Source organism: Sapajus apella, unplaced genomic scaffold (assembly GCF_009761245.1).
Source record: "Sapajus apella isolate SASKATOON/1434 unplaced genomic scaffold, GSC_monkey_1.0 scaffold59, whole genome shotgun sequence".
NCBI lineage: Eukaryota > Metazoa > Chordata > Mammalia > Primates > Cebidae > Sapajus > Sapajus apella.
The window spans coordinates 8,863,305-8,880,410 of NW_022436999.1; the positions used below are offsets into that span (position 1 = coordinate 8,863,305).

The window sequence follows — 17,106 nt, forward strand, 5'->3', positions numbered from 1 at the left end:
GGGCGACTTCACTGTTTAAACTGGGCCCCTGGTGTGGTGCTGAAGAGCTGTCTAGTGTTCCTCAGTGTGAAAAAGCTGTGATGTGCCTTATGGAGCAAGTATGTGTTAGATGCGCTTTGTTCGGGCCTGAGTTACAGTGCTGTTGGCCATGAGCCCAATGTTAATGAGTCAACAATATTAGATGAGGCATCTTTAAAAAGAAACACACATAAAACAAGGTTTTGTGATTAGCTAATGAAGATGTGACCAGAGGCTTGCAGGAACCTAACCCTGTGTTTCCCCTAGGAGTGATAATTCAGTGTTCATAGTGACTTTATGGAACATAATTGCTGCAAATAATGAGAATCGACTGTCCTATGTGCCAGGCCATTGCGGGTGTGTGGTGGGGCACAGAGGCTGATAGGACATTCCTTGCCCTTGAGCATAAATTATCAGGGGGAGCTGGATGCACGTGCCATGGAGCAATGGGCTGGCAGAAGTGTGGGGTCAGGGGTGGGGTAGACTGGCTGTGTGCAAAGAGAGCTGGGGAAGGGTTTGGGGTCCTGTGGCTGTCTCAGAGGAGGGAATCTCAGCACCTTTTTGTCCCCATAGTAACAAGGGCATGGAACATCTGCTCAGCATGAAGTGCAAAAATGTGGTCCCAGTGTATGACCTGCTGCTGGAGATGATGAATGCCCACGTGGTTCGCGGGTGCAAGTCCTCCATCACGGGGTCCGAGTGCAGCCCGGCAGAGGACAGTAAAAGCACAGAGGGCTCCCAGAACCCACAGTCTCCGTGACGCCTGGCCCTGAGGTGAACGGGCCCACAGAGGTCACAGGCTGAAGCGTGAACTCGAGTGTGTCGGGAGCCTGGGTTTCATCTTTCTGCTGTGTGGTCCCTCATTTGGTGATGGCAGGATTGGTCATGTACCTTCCTTCCCCTGACCTCCCCACCTCCCAGGAGACAGGATGAGGAAGCCAGTTTCCTTGTTAGCAGGGCACACACTTGAATGCAGTGTTTTCATACTGAACAACCTCATAGGATCTCGATGTGGTCTTTTTTACTTTCCATCTCCCTTCCTCCCCTTTGTGAAACATCTTAAAGGTTTTGGAATGAATGGTGGAAATCTGACCTGGAAGGGCTGCGAATCAGAAAGGGGAGAGGAAGTGACATGCTTACAGGAAGTGGACTAACCCTTCTTGTGCCGCACACACCACCCTTCCCTTTGAGTTGACCTTTGTATGCTCTTTTCTGGACCACTTGATTGTAAGACTGAAAACCCCTGTGACAATCACGTACCTACCTCCCAGGCCTGTGGGGACTGATTGTATCGTGATGCTTACTCTGTCAAAGGCCAAAGGGACTGTAGTCAAGCTGGGATGTGAGTCACGTTCTCTCTCTGACCTTGCTGCCAGCTACACACAGATTCGTCCCTCTTGATGTGCATTCACAGAGCCTGACAATAATTTGCGGTATGTGTGTATGAGAGTGTGATCATTTTCATGGAGGACTGTGGGAGATACAAATCTCCCTGCTCCCGGAGCTGCCCTTCCTTAAACCTCTGTTGTCCCATGGGGCCAGTGTGGGTGCTGGAGAAAGGCTGTGTTTGCAGGAATGGGGTTCTCTCCTGTGGGTGTAGGTGACAGCCACAGTGTTGCCCTGGGGACACTGTGGATGCAGTTTCCATCCACAGTGGAAGCAGCCACCCCAAGCAGTCAGGGACACTTTGGGCTGTGGGTGTGCACAGCATGCTGTTTTGTGGATGGATGACTAGCCACGCACCCCAGTGTGTCAGCTCTGGGGCCACACTGCATAGCCTTGATGAGTACACCCCTTGAACAAGACCCGGTTTGTGAACTCTCCTGAAACAGAAATATTGAGGGATAATTATTTATAGCAACAAAGAATTCTTTTACACTTGAGAGCTCTTTTAAAAAGATTTTATGGTGGTTTCTGGGTGAAAAAGAAACAGTAAAAATATTAGTTCTTATTCCAAGAGGAACACAAACAGGACATGAATAAAGGTGCCTCTGAAATGACAGTTTTAAGTCACTTTTTTTTTCCTTTTTGAGATGGAGTTTCACTTGTTGCCCAGGCTGGAGTGCAATGGCGTGATCTCGGCTCACTGCAACCTCCACCTCCAGGGTTCAACCGATTCTCCTGCCTCGGCCTCCCGAGTAGCTGGGATTACAGGTGCCTGCCACCATGCCCAGCTAATTCTATATTTTTAGTAGAGACAGAATTTCCCCATATTTGTCAGGCTGGTCTCGAACTTCTGAACTCAGGTGATCTGCCCACCTTGGCCTCCCAAAGTGCTAATATTACAGGCATAAGCCACTGTGCCCGGCCTTAACTCACTTTTTAAAAGATTTGAAATTTTCACTTTTGGAAACACTGAATGTGCAAAATGAGTAACAGCATACTTTGGAAGCAAGCAATGAAATAATCATGTTTGATCACTGCAGTAATGTTTTAAACAATTACCTTGTCATATGTTAAATATATTATCTTTTTGAAAATAGGTTCACTTTGGCTAGCATATCCTGTATTTACTAAGTCATTAGGAAGATTACATTCAGTGTTAGAAAGATTGGTTTCTGCTAGTGAGACCTTGAATAATCCTTAATTTTGATATTGGTGCAGTTTTACTAAAAGTTGAGCTTAGCTGTTTCAGAAATGCTTGGACAAGTACCTAGAGAACACACTACTGTCTGTTCTGAGGCAGTTTGAAGTTATTCTTAGTGACTCAGTGTTACAAGATTTAGTACAGGTAGGATAAGCTTAATTTCACAGGAACCAGGGAACCAGTTAGTGTCAGCTTCTTTCTTCCTGGCCAGCCTAGAATCCCCCACTCCCAAGAGAGGGGTTTGGAAGCTGGAGGGTAGGAAGTAAGAGGCAAAGAAGGCAGCCTTCAACAACTCATTATCTTCCAGTGAAATTCTACTAAACGTATTTTTACTAAGTCTTTTATTATTTTTTGAGACGGAGTTTCGCTCTTGTTACCCAGGCTGGAGTGCAATGGCCCAATCTCAGCTCACCGCAACCTCCGCCTCCTGGGTTCAGGCAATTCTCCTGCCTCAGCCTCTTGAGTAGCTGGGATTACAGGCGTGCGCCACCATGCCCAGCTAATTTTTGTATTTTTAGTAGAGACGGGGTGTCACCATGTTAACCAGGATGGTCTCGATCTCTTGACCTCGTGATCCACCGGCCTCGGCCTCCCAAAGTGCTGGGATTACAGGCTTGAGCCACCGCGCCCGGCTCCACTAAACGTATTTTTAAAGGAGATTACCAGGTAACAAAAACATAAAAAACCAAAACAAGGCCAGATGTGGTGGCTCATGATTGTAAATCCCAACACGCTGGGAGGCCGAGGCAGGTGAACCATGTGAGTCCAGGAGTTTAAGTCCAGACTGGGCAACATGGAGAATCCCTGTCCTACAAAAAATACAAAAATTAGCCAGGCTTGATGGCGAAGGCCTGTAGTTCCAGCTACCTGGGAGGCTGAGGTGAGAGCATCACCTGAGCCTGGGGAGATCAAGGCTGCAGTGAGCTGAGATCATATCAAAGCACTCCAGCCTGGGTGACAGAGGGAGACCCTGTCACACACACAAAAGTTACCAGCCAGGCGCAGTGGCTCATGCCTGTAATCTCAGCCCTTTGGGAGGCCAAAGTGGGAGGATCACAAGGTCAGGCGTTTGAGACCAGCCTGGCCAACAAGTTTAAACCCCGTTTCTACTAAAAATACAAAAAAATTAGTTGGGTGTGGTGGTAGGCACCTGTAATTCCAGCTGCTTGGGAGGCTGAAGCAGCAGAATCACTTGAACCTGGGAGGGCGGAGGTTGCAGTGAGCCGAGATGGTGCCATTGCACTCCAGCCTGGGCAACAAGAGTAACAGTCCATCTCAAAAAAAAAAAAAAAAAAAAAAAAAAAAAAAAAAAAAAATTTTTTACCAGGAAATATATATATATACTTTTGGAGAGTAGATCTTAAGACAGATTTCATTCCTACTGCTGAGAGTGAACTGGCAATGGCAATCCCTTTAGAGCCTTGAGAGGGCAGTCTGGTGAGCGCTGCAGTGTTTCAGCTGTTCTCACTGAATCTCCCTGTTCTCACCTCACCCCTCTGTCTGGCCTCAGGCCTGTCCCATACTCACTGCCACCAGGACTGACTACAAAAGATTTGACCCTAAAATAGTCTTGAAGGGATTTTTCTCAGAAAAGTAAGGTGGGAACACGAGACAAAGCTGTCAGCCTAACAACAAATCTGAGGACTCTTATCTGCATTAAAAACAAAACAGTGCAAAATTGACAGGAGCTGTGCAGTACGAGTCTTGATCTGGAATACTTCCCCTGCTGACTCAGCGGGAAGGACAAATGTTTTAGATTTCAGTAAGGAAGAAAAATCAGTTACCAATACTTGGCAAAGCCATATTATATATCCATATATATTTATATATATAAGCAGAGTTGAAGCAATTCTAGAATTTTCTAGCTTGTGAAAACGGGTTTGGTTCTTATTTACATCTGCTAAGGGACTTTTCAAATTCAAAGTGAACCTTCTGTTTATAGGCCTATTTTGAAACAAAGTATCTTCATTTAATATGATTTGACAGTTTTTTATTTTGAGACAGGGTCTCACTCCTGGCTAGAGTGTAGTGGCACCATCATGGCTCATTGCAGCCTCGAACTCCTGGTCTCAGGTGATCTTCCCACCTCAGCCCCTGCCTTCCCTAAGTAGCTGGGACTACAGGCTCATACCACCACACCTGGCTAATTCTTTGTAATTTTTGTAGAGATGGGGTCTTGCTATGTTGCCCAGGCTGGTCTTGAACTCCTGGGCAACATAGCGATCTGCCTGCCAAAGCCTCCCAAAGTGCTGGGATTACAGGCGTGAGCCATTGTGCCCAGCCCCGACACGTTTTTAAGCAGCTGAAAATCTTTTAAAAAGATAAAAACACATTATTTAGTACCTAAAGATAATGTTTGTGCCAGACAGTTCCTAGTGCCTCAGTCATTCACATTTAATCCTTTTAAGAACTGCTGTTGTCCTGATTTTCTGGTTTTGGAACTAGAGACAGTGTAAGCAAACTTGCTCAAGGTCACATGGGGAATAAGTGATAGAGCTGAACACAGGCAGTCTAAGTCCAGTGCCAACAGTGACCATGCACTTCAACCAGTTTAAAAAAAATTATTTTAAAACTGCAGACTCTGTCCATCAGATGCAACCTGGCATGCATGGCTGCTGTGATTTAAATGAGGCCTCCTTGTGTCACCCCCTCACCTCCTATCACAACGTCCAGGACACCCTAGACACAGTAAGTTTGTAGACCTCTGACAGAAGTTCAACTGTACCTTTCATATATGTGTAAATTAAAGCTCACAGAGGCAAATGCACCTATCCAAGGTCATTTAAAACAACTCATGGCAAAGCTTGGAGTGGCACTCAAGTCTTCGCTCGCCTGGTGGGCCAGTATCGCTCCTGCTCCAGGACTTGCTTCTGTGAGACTCCTTTGTGAGCTGAGTCACAGCAGAAAGGAGGGGTGGTGAAGTTAGGGTTGCCTTCCACCGTACCTTTAGATCCCATCTCCTCAGCTTAGATGGGTCTGCATGCACCGTTACAGAAAAGCACCACTGACAGATGGGAAAATATCATGCATTCTATTATTCCCACCGTCCCATCTCAGTGAGCTAGTGGGTACTGCGATCACCTCCTATCCGTGACTGCTTTCCCCAAACACGTGGAATATGTTCCTTGGAAGTGTACTTGTGTAAAACTCACGTCTTTTAGGCACTGATGCGTCCCTGTGGTGTGTGGTATACTATAGTGTGAAAACATATGCCACTTATTCTTTATAGCTCTCAAACTTGCTGGAATTTTGGCTCCAGTGGCGGCTCTTAAGATGTGCATTGTCTGTGATGTATGATTGAAGCGCCGTTTTTGTTGCTTTGGAGTCAATGATTTTTTTTTTTAATGCCAAGAATTCTATTGACTTGTAGGGCTAGCCACTGGTAACTGGTGGTGGGTTTCCTCTACGGGAAGCACATAAGGAGTGGCGATGCCAGCCGTGAACAGTTCCTGTGAACTGGATGGTTTTGCATTTGTTTCCTCTGTTGGGTTTCTAAATGCCTTAACTGTTGGTCCGATACCTTTTATCATTCACTGTGTACCTCAGAGCCTGTTGGTTGGCTATAATTTGCCATTTTCTCAGATGAATGCTTTGTACCATTACACTATTTGTTCACTTCATTTGCAGGCTTTACATTTGGGCCTTGTAGAAATGAATGTACGCTGCTATGTGAAAGCAGACTTTGAGACCTGCTCTCCCTTCCTCCAGGGAGTGTTTTTTCCTTACTGTGTCCCTTACATGTCTATGGCACTGTCACAGAGAGTTTAACATGATAGAAATAAAGTGTTTTCATTATTTTGGCTTTAAAAATGTATTTGTTGAGGGTTGAATATAAGAATATACAGTAATTAGGCTGAGCAGTGTCTACATTCTATTATTTTGGGGTTAGAGTTCTTTGAAAATTTGATGAAAATCAGGGCTAGTCTTCACGGGAAAGGGCACCTGAACACAAATGCTTGTGTACAATTTCAGAGGAGTTAAGCTCTGCTTTAATGTATGGCTTCTTAAAAAGGGACAATTTCATCTTTAGTCAGCAACTCTCACACTTGATTGATTGATTACCACAGGTTCCACGTATACAAGTAAAACAGAGCCCACAGAAGTCCTTGTATCTAGTGCATCAATTATTTGGATAGATTTTCTGTCATTCCATCTGAGTTCAATTAGAATTATATCCTTTGCAGATGGGGAGAAAAGCAACTCATTCATTCTGAAGTTATCTTATGCCAACAGTCATGTGAAAATGTCCTTTGCATGTGGGCAATGAAAGATGTGCAGATGATGTAAAACCCGGACTACCTCATAAAACAGTTCTGGGAATACACTTGAGCTTTGAGTGAAAGAAGCTGCAGGGGCCTCCCTGCCGATGGGGGCAAACCAGCTTAAAGGCTTTTATGCTTTGGAAGGGACGAGAATTGATATACACAATATTAGGCTTTGAAATGAAGACCACACTGTTCCTTTTACTGCAACTCTGACTTGTCCCGCATCTCTACTTAAGGGCAGAAAAGGCCTCTCACTCACTCACCTCCTTTGGAATGGAAGATGGAGATGGACTCTTGCCTGAAGCAACGATGGAGCAGTGACCCTCTAATCAACTCGGTGGCCTAAAGAAAAAGCTTGGGTAACATTTTCACTTCAGTTTCCCTCTGGAATCACTGAAGTTATGTGGTTAAAAACCATCTTCCTTTTTATATCAGTCCACCAATTTGATAACTGTAAACACTGAAGGTAAAGTGAAGACAGATTCTCTTCAGATGGTCTCCTTAACTGCCCAGGCCTTGTGGATGTCTCACCCATGAGGGGCACCATGTGGAAAGCTGAGGCTTCCTCTGCTGATGAGTTTCACTGGTTTCCCCTGAGGTTTGTGCTTTGCTGAGAAGGGGAGGAGGGGACTGGGATGGTGTGGTCAGCAGTGCCTGCCAAGATATGCAGGTTAGGAACTGGGTTCAGTATCTTCTCAAAGGGGAAATGCTGATGCATATCCTCTGTTTAGGTAGAAAGTAAACAATGTTACTGTACTTAAATGGGCAGCAAGGGGCTTTGCCTGTAACATTTGTTATACCCCTGACTACCTGTTAATTTGCTGTGGAGAGGACCGGGAACAGAATAAACTGGGCCAGGCACGGTGGCTCACGCCTGTAATCCCAGCACTTTGGGAGGCCGAGGTGGGCAGATGACTTGAGGCCAGGCATTTGAGACCAGCTTGGCAAACATGGCAAAACCCCATCTCTACTAAAAATATATTAGTCAGGCATGGTGGCATGAGAATCGCTTGAGCCTGGGAGGTGAAGGTTGCAGTGAGCCGAGATCAGGCCACTGCACTCCAGCCTTGGTGACAGGAGTAAACTGGGTATACGTTCCTTTGTGTCCACCTCCTAGTCTGTCTTTGCCATTCCCTATAGCGTCTGAGGGTCACACACACGAGTAATTTACATATACACAAGGGTCTTCTTGCCAAACAGGTTTTGAGTCTAGATCTAAGTTAATTTTGTAAAAGTTAAAGACTATGAGACAAAAGTTTAATTCTGTAAGACTTAGAATGAAAGGCTCTCCCCAAATATTTTTAAAATAATTTTTCTTCTTTGGAAGATTAAGCATACCATTGAACTGCTTCGTAAAAAAATCCAGAAGTCTGGCTAATTTTGTCTTTTTAATGAGAAACATCTGAGTTGTACATACCACAAACAGCTTCAAGTTCCTGAGCCGCCCCCCAACCCCCCATGGCCAAACAGTTAAAACCCAAAGTGTCACTCTGGATGTGAAAAAGTCTTAGAAAATTAACTTACAAAAACATCTCTATCAAGTCAGCAGTTTGGCATTTACTGTACATTAGTCAAAAGCTCCAGCTAAAATCTGATTTTTTTTAAAAAAATCAAAGTTTACATTATTCATACAGATTCGGCATTGTTAAAAAATATGCACAAATAACCACATCCATGCAATATAATTTCTTTAAAAATGTAAACCAATATAGAAGAGCAGAGCTAGGTACTTAACAGAACATTTTGGTGTATAACCTGTGGCTCAAAATTGCCAGTTGATCAGAGTAAAACTGATTCTAAATGTACTGAACATGATTGTTTTCATTAGCTAAGGGTGCCTATGAGTTTCTGAAGCATTTCTAGGGTGGAATGTGCTCACTTGCTTCTATAATATACACCATGGACACCACTGCTCATTGATCATATTACCTACCTTATAATAATGCTATTTTACAAATAAATCAGAATTCACAAAGTGCTTGGCTCTTCAGGAAACTGACATTTCCAGAGATCCCTAAACCAACTAGCTTTGCCAGAATACCCGGGGCAACTGCCACACAGGTTCCCTGCCCCTGGGGAGGAATATAATTTGAAAGCTGCCCCGGGCTCCAGAGAGCCCATGCCGGGCGAGCCCAGAAGAAGGTGTCTGCACAGGTCCCTGGACCTTGCCAACACTGAGAGTCACGCACAGATTGGTCCGGGGCCACATGCTGGGCACCCTTAGCCATCAGGCGGGTGGTGTGGCGCTGCAGCCAGCCACTCCCTCTATGTGGGGGGTGGCCCGTTGGTGTACCTCAGCATGGGGTAAAAGGACCTGGCAAAGTTGTTGGCCTGAGTGCAGCTGTAGTCTTCTTCGGAGGAGGGCAGCAGGCAGGCCAGGAGCAGCAGCAGCAGGAGGAGCAGCTGCAGGGGCAGGGCTGCCCGGATCACCCGTGAGAGGAAGGAGCGCTGTGGCCGTGTGCTGCCGGCGACCCTGCCAACAGAGGAGGTTGAGAGCTGACCGGGAGGCTCCACAGGCACGACCCACTCCGTTACCAGACCCCTGCTTATGTAAGTAAGAAATCCAAGACCTGAGATTGAAATAAGGCCAATAGTTGGGGTTCAGTTTCAGAGGAGAAGGCCAGCCCTTTCCAGACAAAAGAAAACCATATTTTTACAAGGACCTGATAGTGGCATTGGCAAGACTGAGGCAGTGGGAGTGTGGGGCAGGGAACGCATTGCTGTGGTAGTAAAGTCCTGTTACCTGCTCTCTGTCTCCTCCTCGCCTTCTGCTGTTCTCTCTCCTCTGAACTGCTGGGTAAAGAAACTCCAGTTAGTAAGTTGAAGACAGTTTAGTCCTGTCAATGATAAAATATTCTCTCTTAAATTATATACCACCTTCATGTTGTGTTACAGCCAAACTTTGGAGACTAGAGTAATATAATTGGGATTAAATGTCACATGATGTAGGAAATAATTTTGTTAAACTACTTAGTTTCAGGATCAAGTTTGTTGATCTGTATTTAATGGCGAAATCAGCAAACCCCTTTACAACGCTGTAAGAACTCTCATCTTTCACAACTTACTGTGATCCCAAAGAAAAGCAACTGACTAGAAGACAGGCTGTAGGTCTTTAAAAAGAATATTTTATTTAAAAAATATATATTTGGAGTAAGCCTCTCCGTGGGTCAGTAGGCTACAGCAGACCTGTGCTGTCCTGAAATGGCTAATGGCCTCTTGTCCCAAGTTTCTCTCATCTCAGTGACTTTTAAAAATAACCAGTGAGGTTCTCACAGAAGGAAGGGCTTCTTACCTTTGCTCGGGGAGCTGGCACAGATGCCGAGAGAGGCTGGTCTCCTGAGTCTACCTCATCGAAGCCAGGCGGGGGTGAGTCTGGGTTCTGAAATGCAGATCCCAAAGGTTAGGCACAGAAATGTTTCATGCAGATTCTTCATGGTATAGCTCACCCTCCCCCAGCTTAAATCAATTTTTTTTTTTTTTTTTTGAGACAGTTTCACTGTGGCACCCAGGCTGGAGTGCAGTGGCACAATCATAGGTCACTGCAGCCTTCGCCTCCCAAACTCAGACAATCCTTCCACCTCAGCCTCCTGAGTAGCTGGGACTATAGGCATGTACCACCACACCTGATTAATTTTTCTATTTTTTTGTAAAGATGGGGTTTCACCGTGTTGCCCAGGCTGGTCTTGAACTCCTGGACTTAAGTGATCTACCTGCCTTGGCCTCCCAAAGTGCTGGGATTATAGGCATGAGCCACTGTGCTCAGCCTTAAATGTTTCCTCAAGGGGCTCTCCTATTGCTCTCACTCCTAATGTTAACCCTTTTTCAGACAAAAAGGAATGTAAATAAAAGCCAACCGGTATTAAAAAGCAACCCATAGCACAGAGCTGGGGAAACTGAGTTTAGCCACAGCAAGAGGACCACAGCAGCAGTTTCAGTTGATAGTGAGCTCATCACAGGTCAGCGATGAGCTCATGTGGCCAACAAGAAAGTCTAGTCTTGGCTGCTTAGAAGAAAATAGACTCTAGAATGGAGGGGATAGACCTGCCCTAGGTCTGGTGAGGCTACAGTCTGGGTATTCCCATTGTTTTGAGTTGGACCCATTTTAAAATAGGCCAGGTGCGGTGGCTCATGCCTGTAATCCCAGCACTTTGGATCGCTTGAGTTTAGGAGGTCAAGACCGGCCTGGGCAACATGGCAAGAAGCCTTCTACAGCAAATACAAAAATTAGCCACTTCCTTTTTTAAAAAGTTCAAAAAATCATCAACCCCCCTCCCCCGGCTTTTCAAAATGACCAAACAAATTCAAAGAGCTTATGCAGCATTTTTTTTTTTTTTTTTTTTTGCCCTCAGAGCGAGATGGAGTCTCACTCTATTGCCCAGGCTGGAGGGCAGTGGTGTGATCTTGGCTCACTGCAACCTTCACCTCCCAGGTTTTAAGCTATTCTGCCTCAGTCTCCTGAATAGCTGGGACTACAGGCGCATGCCACCACACCTTGCTAATTTTTTGTACTTTTAGTAGAGAAGGGGTTTCACTGTGTTAGGATGGTCTCCATCTCCTAACCTCACGATCAACCCACCTCAGCTTCCCAAAGTGCTGGGATTACAGGCGTGAGCCACTGTGCCTGGCTGCTTATGTAGCCAAAGTCTGCACAACTAGAAAAGGGCAGGACATGAGGATCCACTCGGCCCACCTGCCCCTTTCTTACGGCTTCTCTCTTAGAGCGGGGCTGCAACACCGCCATCCTGTCTGTATCTAATATGGTAATCTTTACATTTAAAAGCTACAGGTAGACTCACCTGGGTTCCCTGTAAGGACATTAAGTCTTGGGACACTTGCTCCCGTAACTGTTTGAGTTTCTTCTCGATAACATGGACCTTTTCTTCAGCTTCAATATATTCTTCTCCATGTCCCTTAATGAGAAGGCTGTTTGAAATCTCCTGTAACAAGTCCACTTGAGGTTGACATTCTACCAGCTCCTTTTCCAGTTGCTGAAAATAGAAAAAGTGTGTGAAATGGACTTGTCAAAAGGGAAGCTAGTGTGGCCACATGAGGTTTTTCTCAGTACCAGAAAAGTTCCAGAATGAATGATGGGTGGTACTGAACTCCAGAACCTTCTATTTCTCACATCCACCTGTCTGTGTCCTCCAGCCCAGCACTGTTTAGATAGCAGGTGGATTATACCCTGCCCCTATTTTTTATTTCTTTTCACGCTGAAGACAGTTGTGACGCTGGAGAAACGAGAGGAAGGAAAGTGAGGCAAGTGGTGTGTGAGGCAAGGCAAGGCAAGTGAGGCAAGAGGTCCTTCATCTACCACCGAAGGAAGTAAAGGGAAACTAAAGTCAATCAACTGAGACTCAGCAGCATAACCATACTGTTTAGAAACATGGAGGTTCATACCAGCCAGACAGGCTTTAATTGTTAAGGGTGGTTATCTTGCTTACAATATGGCCACTAGACACATGTGGCTATTCATTTTATTTATTTATTTGACATGGAGTCTCACTCTGTCACCCAGGCTGTAGTGCAGTGGCACGATCTGGGCTCATTGCAACGTCTGCCTCCTGGATTCACCTGATTCTCCTGCCTCAACCTCCTATGTTGCTGGGACTACAGGTGCCCGCCACCATGTCCAGCTTTTTTTTTTTTTTTTTTTTTAAATATTTTCAGTAGGGATGGAGGTTTCACCATGTTGACCAGGCTAGTCTTGAACTCCTAATCTTGGGCAATTGGCCAGCCTCGGCCTCCCAAAATGCTGGGATTACAGGCGTGAGCATGGCCTACATCTGGCTATTTAAATTTACTAAAATTAAAAATTCAGCTTCAGTCACAATAGCCACATGAGGTTACTAGACAGGGCAGATGCAGGCCATCTCTATCACTGCAGAAAGTTCTACTGGCTGCCACTGCTCTAGAGACTGGGGCTTTGCCAACATTTTAGGAAAACAATACATATATATTTAAACAATGGCTAGCACTCTGATTAAAATTTAAAATATTTAAACCACATACAGATTTATGGATGAAAATGTCACCTTGAGCATAAGAATACAGAAATCTCATCATGGTGTGTTATTGCCGAATACACAAGGACATGACTCTCCTCCAAGAAGAAAGATTTGTCCATAGTGGATACAGAAAACCCACTCAGCTCATCACAGCTGTGGAGCAAATGAGCACTGTCTTTCTCCTTGGATGAGCAGTAGTCACAAAAGAAAAAAATACTTCCACTCAAATGGCTTTAAGGTTCTCAGGATATCAAGCCACCTATGTCCTCAGCTCTGTGGACTGTGGCTCTCCATTCCTGCAAGTCATCTGGCTTCAGAACTGCAAAGGGCTGCTCCGTAGACACCAACTGGAGGAAGAGCAGGGCTGAACTTGTGCATTACAGGGAAACACCACTGGCACAGTTCATGAAATACTAGGCGAGGCTACCTGAGTGCGCTGCCTCTCTGGGACTGACAGAGGCTGGTGGCAGTACATAGCCTTTGGGAAGAAACTTACCATTAATTCCCTCTGACACTCCAGGAGAGCCTGGGGATCTGCCTTCGGATGGGTGACATGAGCCTTCTGCCTCCGGTTCTCGGCACTTGCTAACCACAGCAGCAGATTTTGACTCAAATGGTGGAAGTCCTTAAAACACAACACACATCAGAGCACTGCCATTTCTTAGAGCCCTGGAAGACGGCATGCTAGGAATGCAGCTTGCTGCTTCCAATCCATCACAGTCATTTGCTTTTTTTGCCTTACTTAGTGAACACAAGGGCCAGCTTTAAACTAAATGCCAGGGCCCCAAAACAAGGAAGAAGAAAGAAGGCAGGCACTCGGCACGGTGCCAGGAGGCAGCGAATAAAAATGCCAACAGGAAGGTGGGGCTTCAGGATGCCAGGGTAATTTTATATATGAAGGCCACACGCATTCCTCAGCCAATCCGCTGGGCTTTGTGGCGGAGGGAAACAACCCACTAGGACAGGCAGGGGGTGGGCTCATGTTCCTGAGACATGGTCAGAGCTAGGCAGTGGTGCAGGGCTGACACCCGCTGTGCATTTACTCATATGTCGGGCACTGGGCTAGGATTATACACACTGCCTCATTTTCTCCTAAAAAAACCTTAAGAGGTAGGCACAGACTGATTCTCATTTTCAGACGAGAACACTGAGGTCTAGGAGACTCAATGATTTGCCCAAAGTCAGAGGCTATTAAGCAGTAACTGCTCCTGTTTCAAGGCCAGAACCCTTAATCACTCAGCAAGAGGACAAAAAGAGGAGTTGTAGGGGGGCATCTCTAACCTACAGGTCGCTTGCAGGTACCCTTATTCCAGGAGTGGCTCTGGGCCTGGGCAACAGAGCAAGAGACCTGGGGCAGGCAGTGGGTCTCTGAGATGGCCAGAGGGCCTCTTTGGAAACAAATGGTAAGGCATGTTTCCTGACACAAGCCACATTTGGCTGCACCAAAGCAGCCTGACAATGATAAAAATATCTGCTGCTCCCACCACGTGGGCCTGGCTGCCGGCTCTAGGAGGCTGGGTGCTGAGTCAACATACCTGGCACTGCATGAGTGACTGTCTTAAGCCCCCTCTGCAGCTGTCCACCATGCCCTGTGTTGCTTCCCAGAGCAGGCTCAGCTGGCGGAGTCTACTTTGGAGCTCTGTGGATTCGGCGCTCTCGGTTTGCAGAAATTCCTTGCTGCTCATGTTGACAGAGACTACTAATGCCTTGTAGGTATCAAAGGCTTTCAATATCTCCTACCACAGAAGGAAACAATGAGGTTAGGAGCTCTGAAACTGGGGAGGATGGGCTCATTTTGAACCTCAGTAGGGAAAGAATCTTCCACACACTTTTCCAAGTTGTGGCCACAGAAATCAGAGTGACCATGCCTGTGACTGGCTGGGAAGCATCAGGTGAGGGGGCTGCCTTACAAAGTCAGTGAACTTGGCCAACAGGGCCCCAAAGCAGAGGCCTGCTAGAGGCAGGAGAAGACCCTGCTGACCTCTACAGCGCCTGCTCTGCAATTGGCTTAATAATGTTTCTGTGCCAGATTAAAGGTCTTCCAGAAAAAGTATATGTGGTTATCCTGCATTTGCTCCTAGATATCCCAGAAATGTTATTCCTTAGGTGGAATGGTAACCCCTAATATACTGATGCAGAAAGTAAAAGTACAAATATGAAGGGGGCCTGGATACCCCCAAAACTCCTGCCCTAGGTCTCAGGAGCTCAGGCCAATGCTCAGGACACCCCTAACATGCAGGCTCAAACTGTCCCTTTGCAGCTCCCTGGGCTAGTTCCAGTGGGGCCAGGACTTATGTGGATGATGCATCCTAACTGCATAAAAGGGTGATGAGCTCAGGCCATGGGATTCATCAGCAGGTGAGCTGGTCCTTTCCCAAGGCCTTTCAAGGAAGGTTCCACCACCAGTCTTTCCTGAAACTGTGCATACGGTTTGGAAGGGTGATTTTACACTGCCTGACAGTGGCCACTACTATCTCCAGAAAAGTCTAGAAGTGCCTCGGATGTCAGATCTTTCCATCTCTGGAGATCTGAGTCACATCTCCCCAGCATTCTGGGATCAGGATCATTTCTAGATACTCTTCCATATGAAAACAAAAATCTGCATCTACGTCCTTGCCAGCTATAGAACTGACATGAAGAGTGACCTCTACCATATACCATCTGCAGACTGCAGCTACACCAGGAATACATGTGATATAACTGCAGTTACACCATGAATACATGTGATATGTTTGTCCAGCATAGCAATGCATTCATCACATGCACATCCTGAATTCCTCTTCCCCTCCACACCTCTGACTCACCTTCAGTCTCTTCACTCTGAGTTCTATTTCCCGGATATCAGAGGGAGGCTTTGCCATCTTTAACATTTCTAGCTCTGCTTTAGTTTTTTTCAGCCAAGTGGTGATGGCGCTGATATCAGAGTTCAGCTGTTGCAAGTTTTGTTTTATTTTCAGCTTATTGTGAAGCTCTTGTGCTTGAATCAGTTCCCATCTGTCAAAGGCACCTGGAATTTAAAAACAGCCAATTAAAACAAGCAATAATGCAACAGATTTCACTGCTCCAGCTAATTGGGGGTCAGTATGATAAACTGTAGGGGTCTGGTTTTAGGAGTTCTCTCCTCTAGAATGTGGAATAGCACAGGATCTGAGGCCTACACTCCCACAAAGACTGGAATGAAGTGGGAGGTCAGAGGTAGAAAACCCAGTGTTGCCAGTATGTGTTACAGTTTCAAGCTCAGCAGTTCAATTCATGCTGAATTTTTTCAGTTTTCTCCTTTGGCCCGCAAACAATCAGGCCAATGCTGTCAACTTTACTTTAGATTTAGTTGAGTAATTACTGGATTGAATGAGGAGACACTTGAGACAACACTTTGATCATCATCCTCATGTCTGAGCTTTACATACAAATGTAGAAAGTGAAAGCATGTACTCATCAGGAGGCTTATTTTACCAATATTTAAAGACTAGTTTTCAAATTACACTGAACTACGTAGGAATTTATTTGTGAATACAAACTGCTGGTTTAAAAATAACATTGGTTGTTGTAGGGTAAGTCCCCCAGTTTTGGTGAATCCTATAGTTGGTGAATATCTAATTAATGTTCTGTTGAGCAAGGACAATACCATACTTTGCCTCTCTGGACAACTGCTAGTTACAGGCAGTACCTGACTGCTGTGCTGTGATACCGGCCAGTCTCCCGTCTCCCGGCTGTGGGCTGCCATTCAAGACTCGTGGGTCTTCTTTGCCACCATCTGTGCCTGGAGGTAATAGCAGCTTTCCCTAGAATTAGCCAGTTTTAAAGTTACCATCTGTAAACATTAAGGATGTCTGAAGAACAACTGGATTCATATTAACAGTCAAGAACTGAGGAGATGGGGCCCTTTCCTTTGAAAAGTATCTTGCTAGGAATACCGTGGTGCTTTAGTGTCTAGGTAGCATTTATAAGCTGGCAAAGCTGACGGCAGAAATAAAGTGTGCTAAGGCCCAGGGAGGGAGAAGCAGACTAGATGTCAACGATGGGAAGAAAATGGTCTATTTTGGCCAGGCGTGGTGGCTCATGCCTGTAATCCCAGAACTTTGAGAGGCTGCGGCGGGTGGATCATGAGGTCAGGAGTTAGACCAGCCTGGCCAAGATGGTGAAACCCCGTTTCTATTAAAAAAAAAAAAAAAAAAAAAAAAAAAAAACCACGGGGGGGGGGGGGCACCTGTAATCCCACGGCACATTGGGG

At 45.8% G+C, this 17,106-nt stretch overlaps 2 protein-coding genes across 8 annotated transcripts in view; one reads left to right on the forward strand and one right to left on the reverse strand.

Annotated features, from left to right (window-relative positions):
* The window catches only part of ESR2 (estrogen receptor 2), a 71,020-nt gene extending 63,198 nt beyond the window's left edge, over nucleotides 1-7,822 (forward strand). Inside the window, exon 10 of one of the 2 annotated variants that reach the window (XM_032246106.1) lies at nucleotides 592-886. In XM_032246106.1, the coding sequence (XP_032101997.1) occupies nucleotides 592-778 (187 nt within the window). In that variant the 3' untranslated portion in view covers nucleotides 779-886. Of the gene's footprint in view, nucleotides 1-591; nucleotides 887-7,106 lie in introns of those variants that run through there. The other variant, XM_032246107.1, reaches the window with a different exon arrangement.
* Nucleotides 7,823-8,239: 417 nt separating this feature from the next.
* Nucleotides 8,240-17,106, reverse strand: part of SYNE2 (spectrin repeat containing nuclear envelope protein 2) — a 209,354-nt gene continuing 200,487 nt past the window's right edge. For 2 of the 6 annotated variants that reach the window (XM_032246097.1, XM_032246095.1), the window contains 8 exons: nucleotides 16,543-16,657; nucleotides 15,680-15,882; nucleotides 14,411-14,611; nucleotides 13,372-13,500; nucleotides 11,667-11,858; nucleotides 10,163-10,249; nucleotides 9,614-9,660; nucleotides 8,240-9,343 (listed from right to left, as the gene is read on the reverse strand). In XM_032246097.1, coding sequence (XP_032101988.1) covers nucleotides 9,136-9,343; nucleotides 9,614-9,660; nucleotides 10,163-10,249; nucleotides 11,667-11,858; nucleotides 13,372-13,500; nucleotides 14,411-14,611; nucleotides 15,680-15,882; nucleotides 16,543-16,657 — 1,182 coding nt within the window. In that variant the 3' untranslated portion in view covers nucleotides 8,240-9,135. Of the gene's footprint in view, nucleotides 9,344-9,613; nucleotides 9,664-10,162; nucleotides 10,250-11,666; nucleotides 11,859-13,371; nucleotides 13,501-14,410; nucleotides 14,612-15,679; nucleotides 15,883-16,542; nucleotides 16,658-17,106 lie in introns of all 6 variants that reach the window. The other 4 variants (XM_032246096.1, XM_032246094.1, XM_032246098.1 and 1 more) reach the window with 2 other exon arrangements.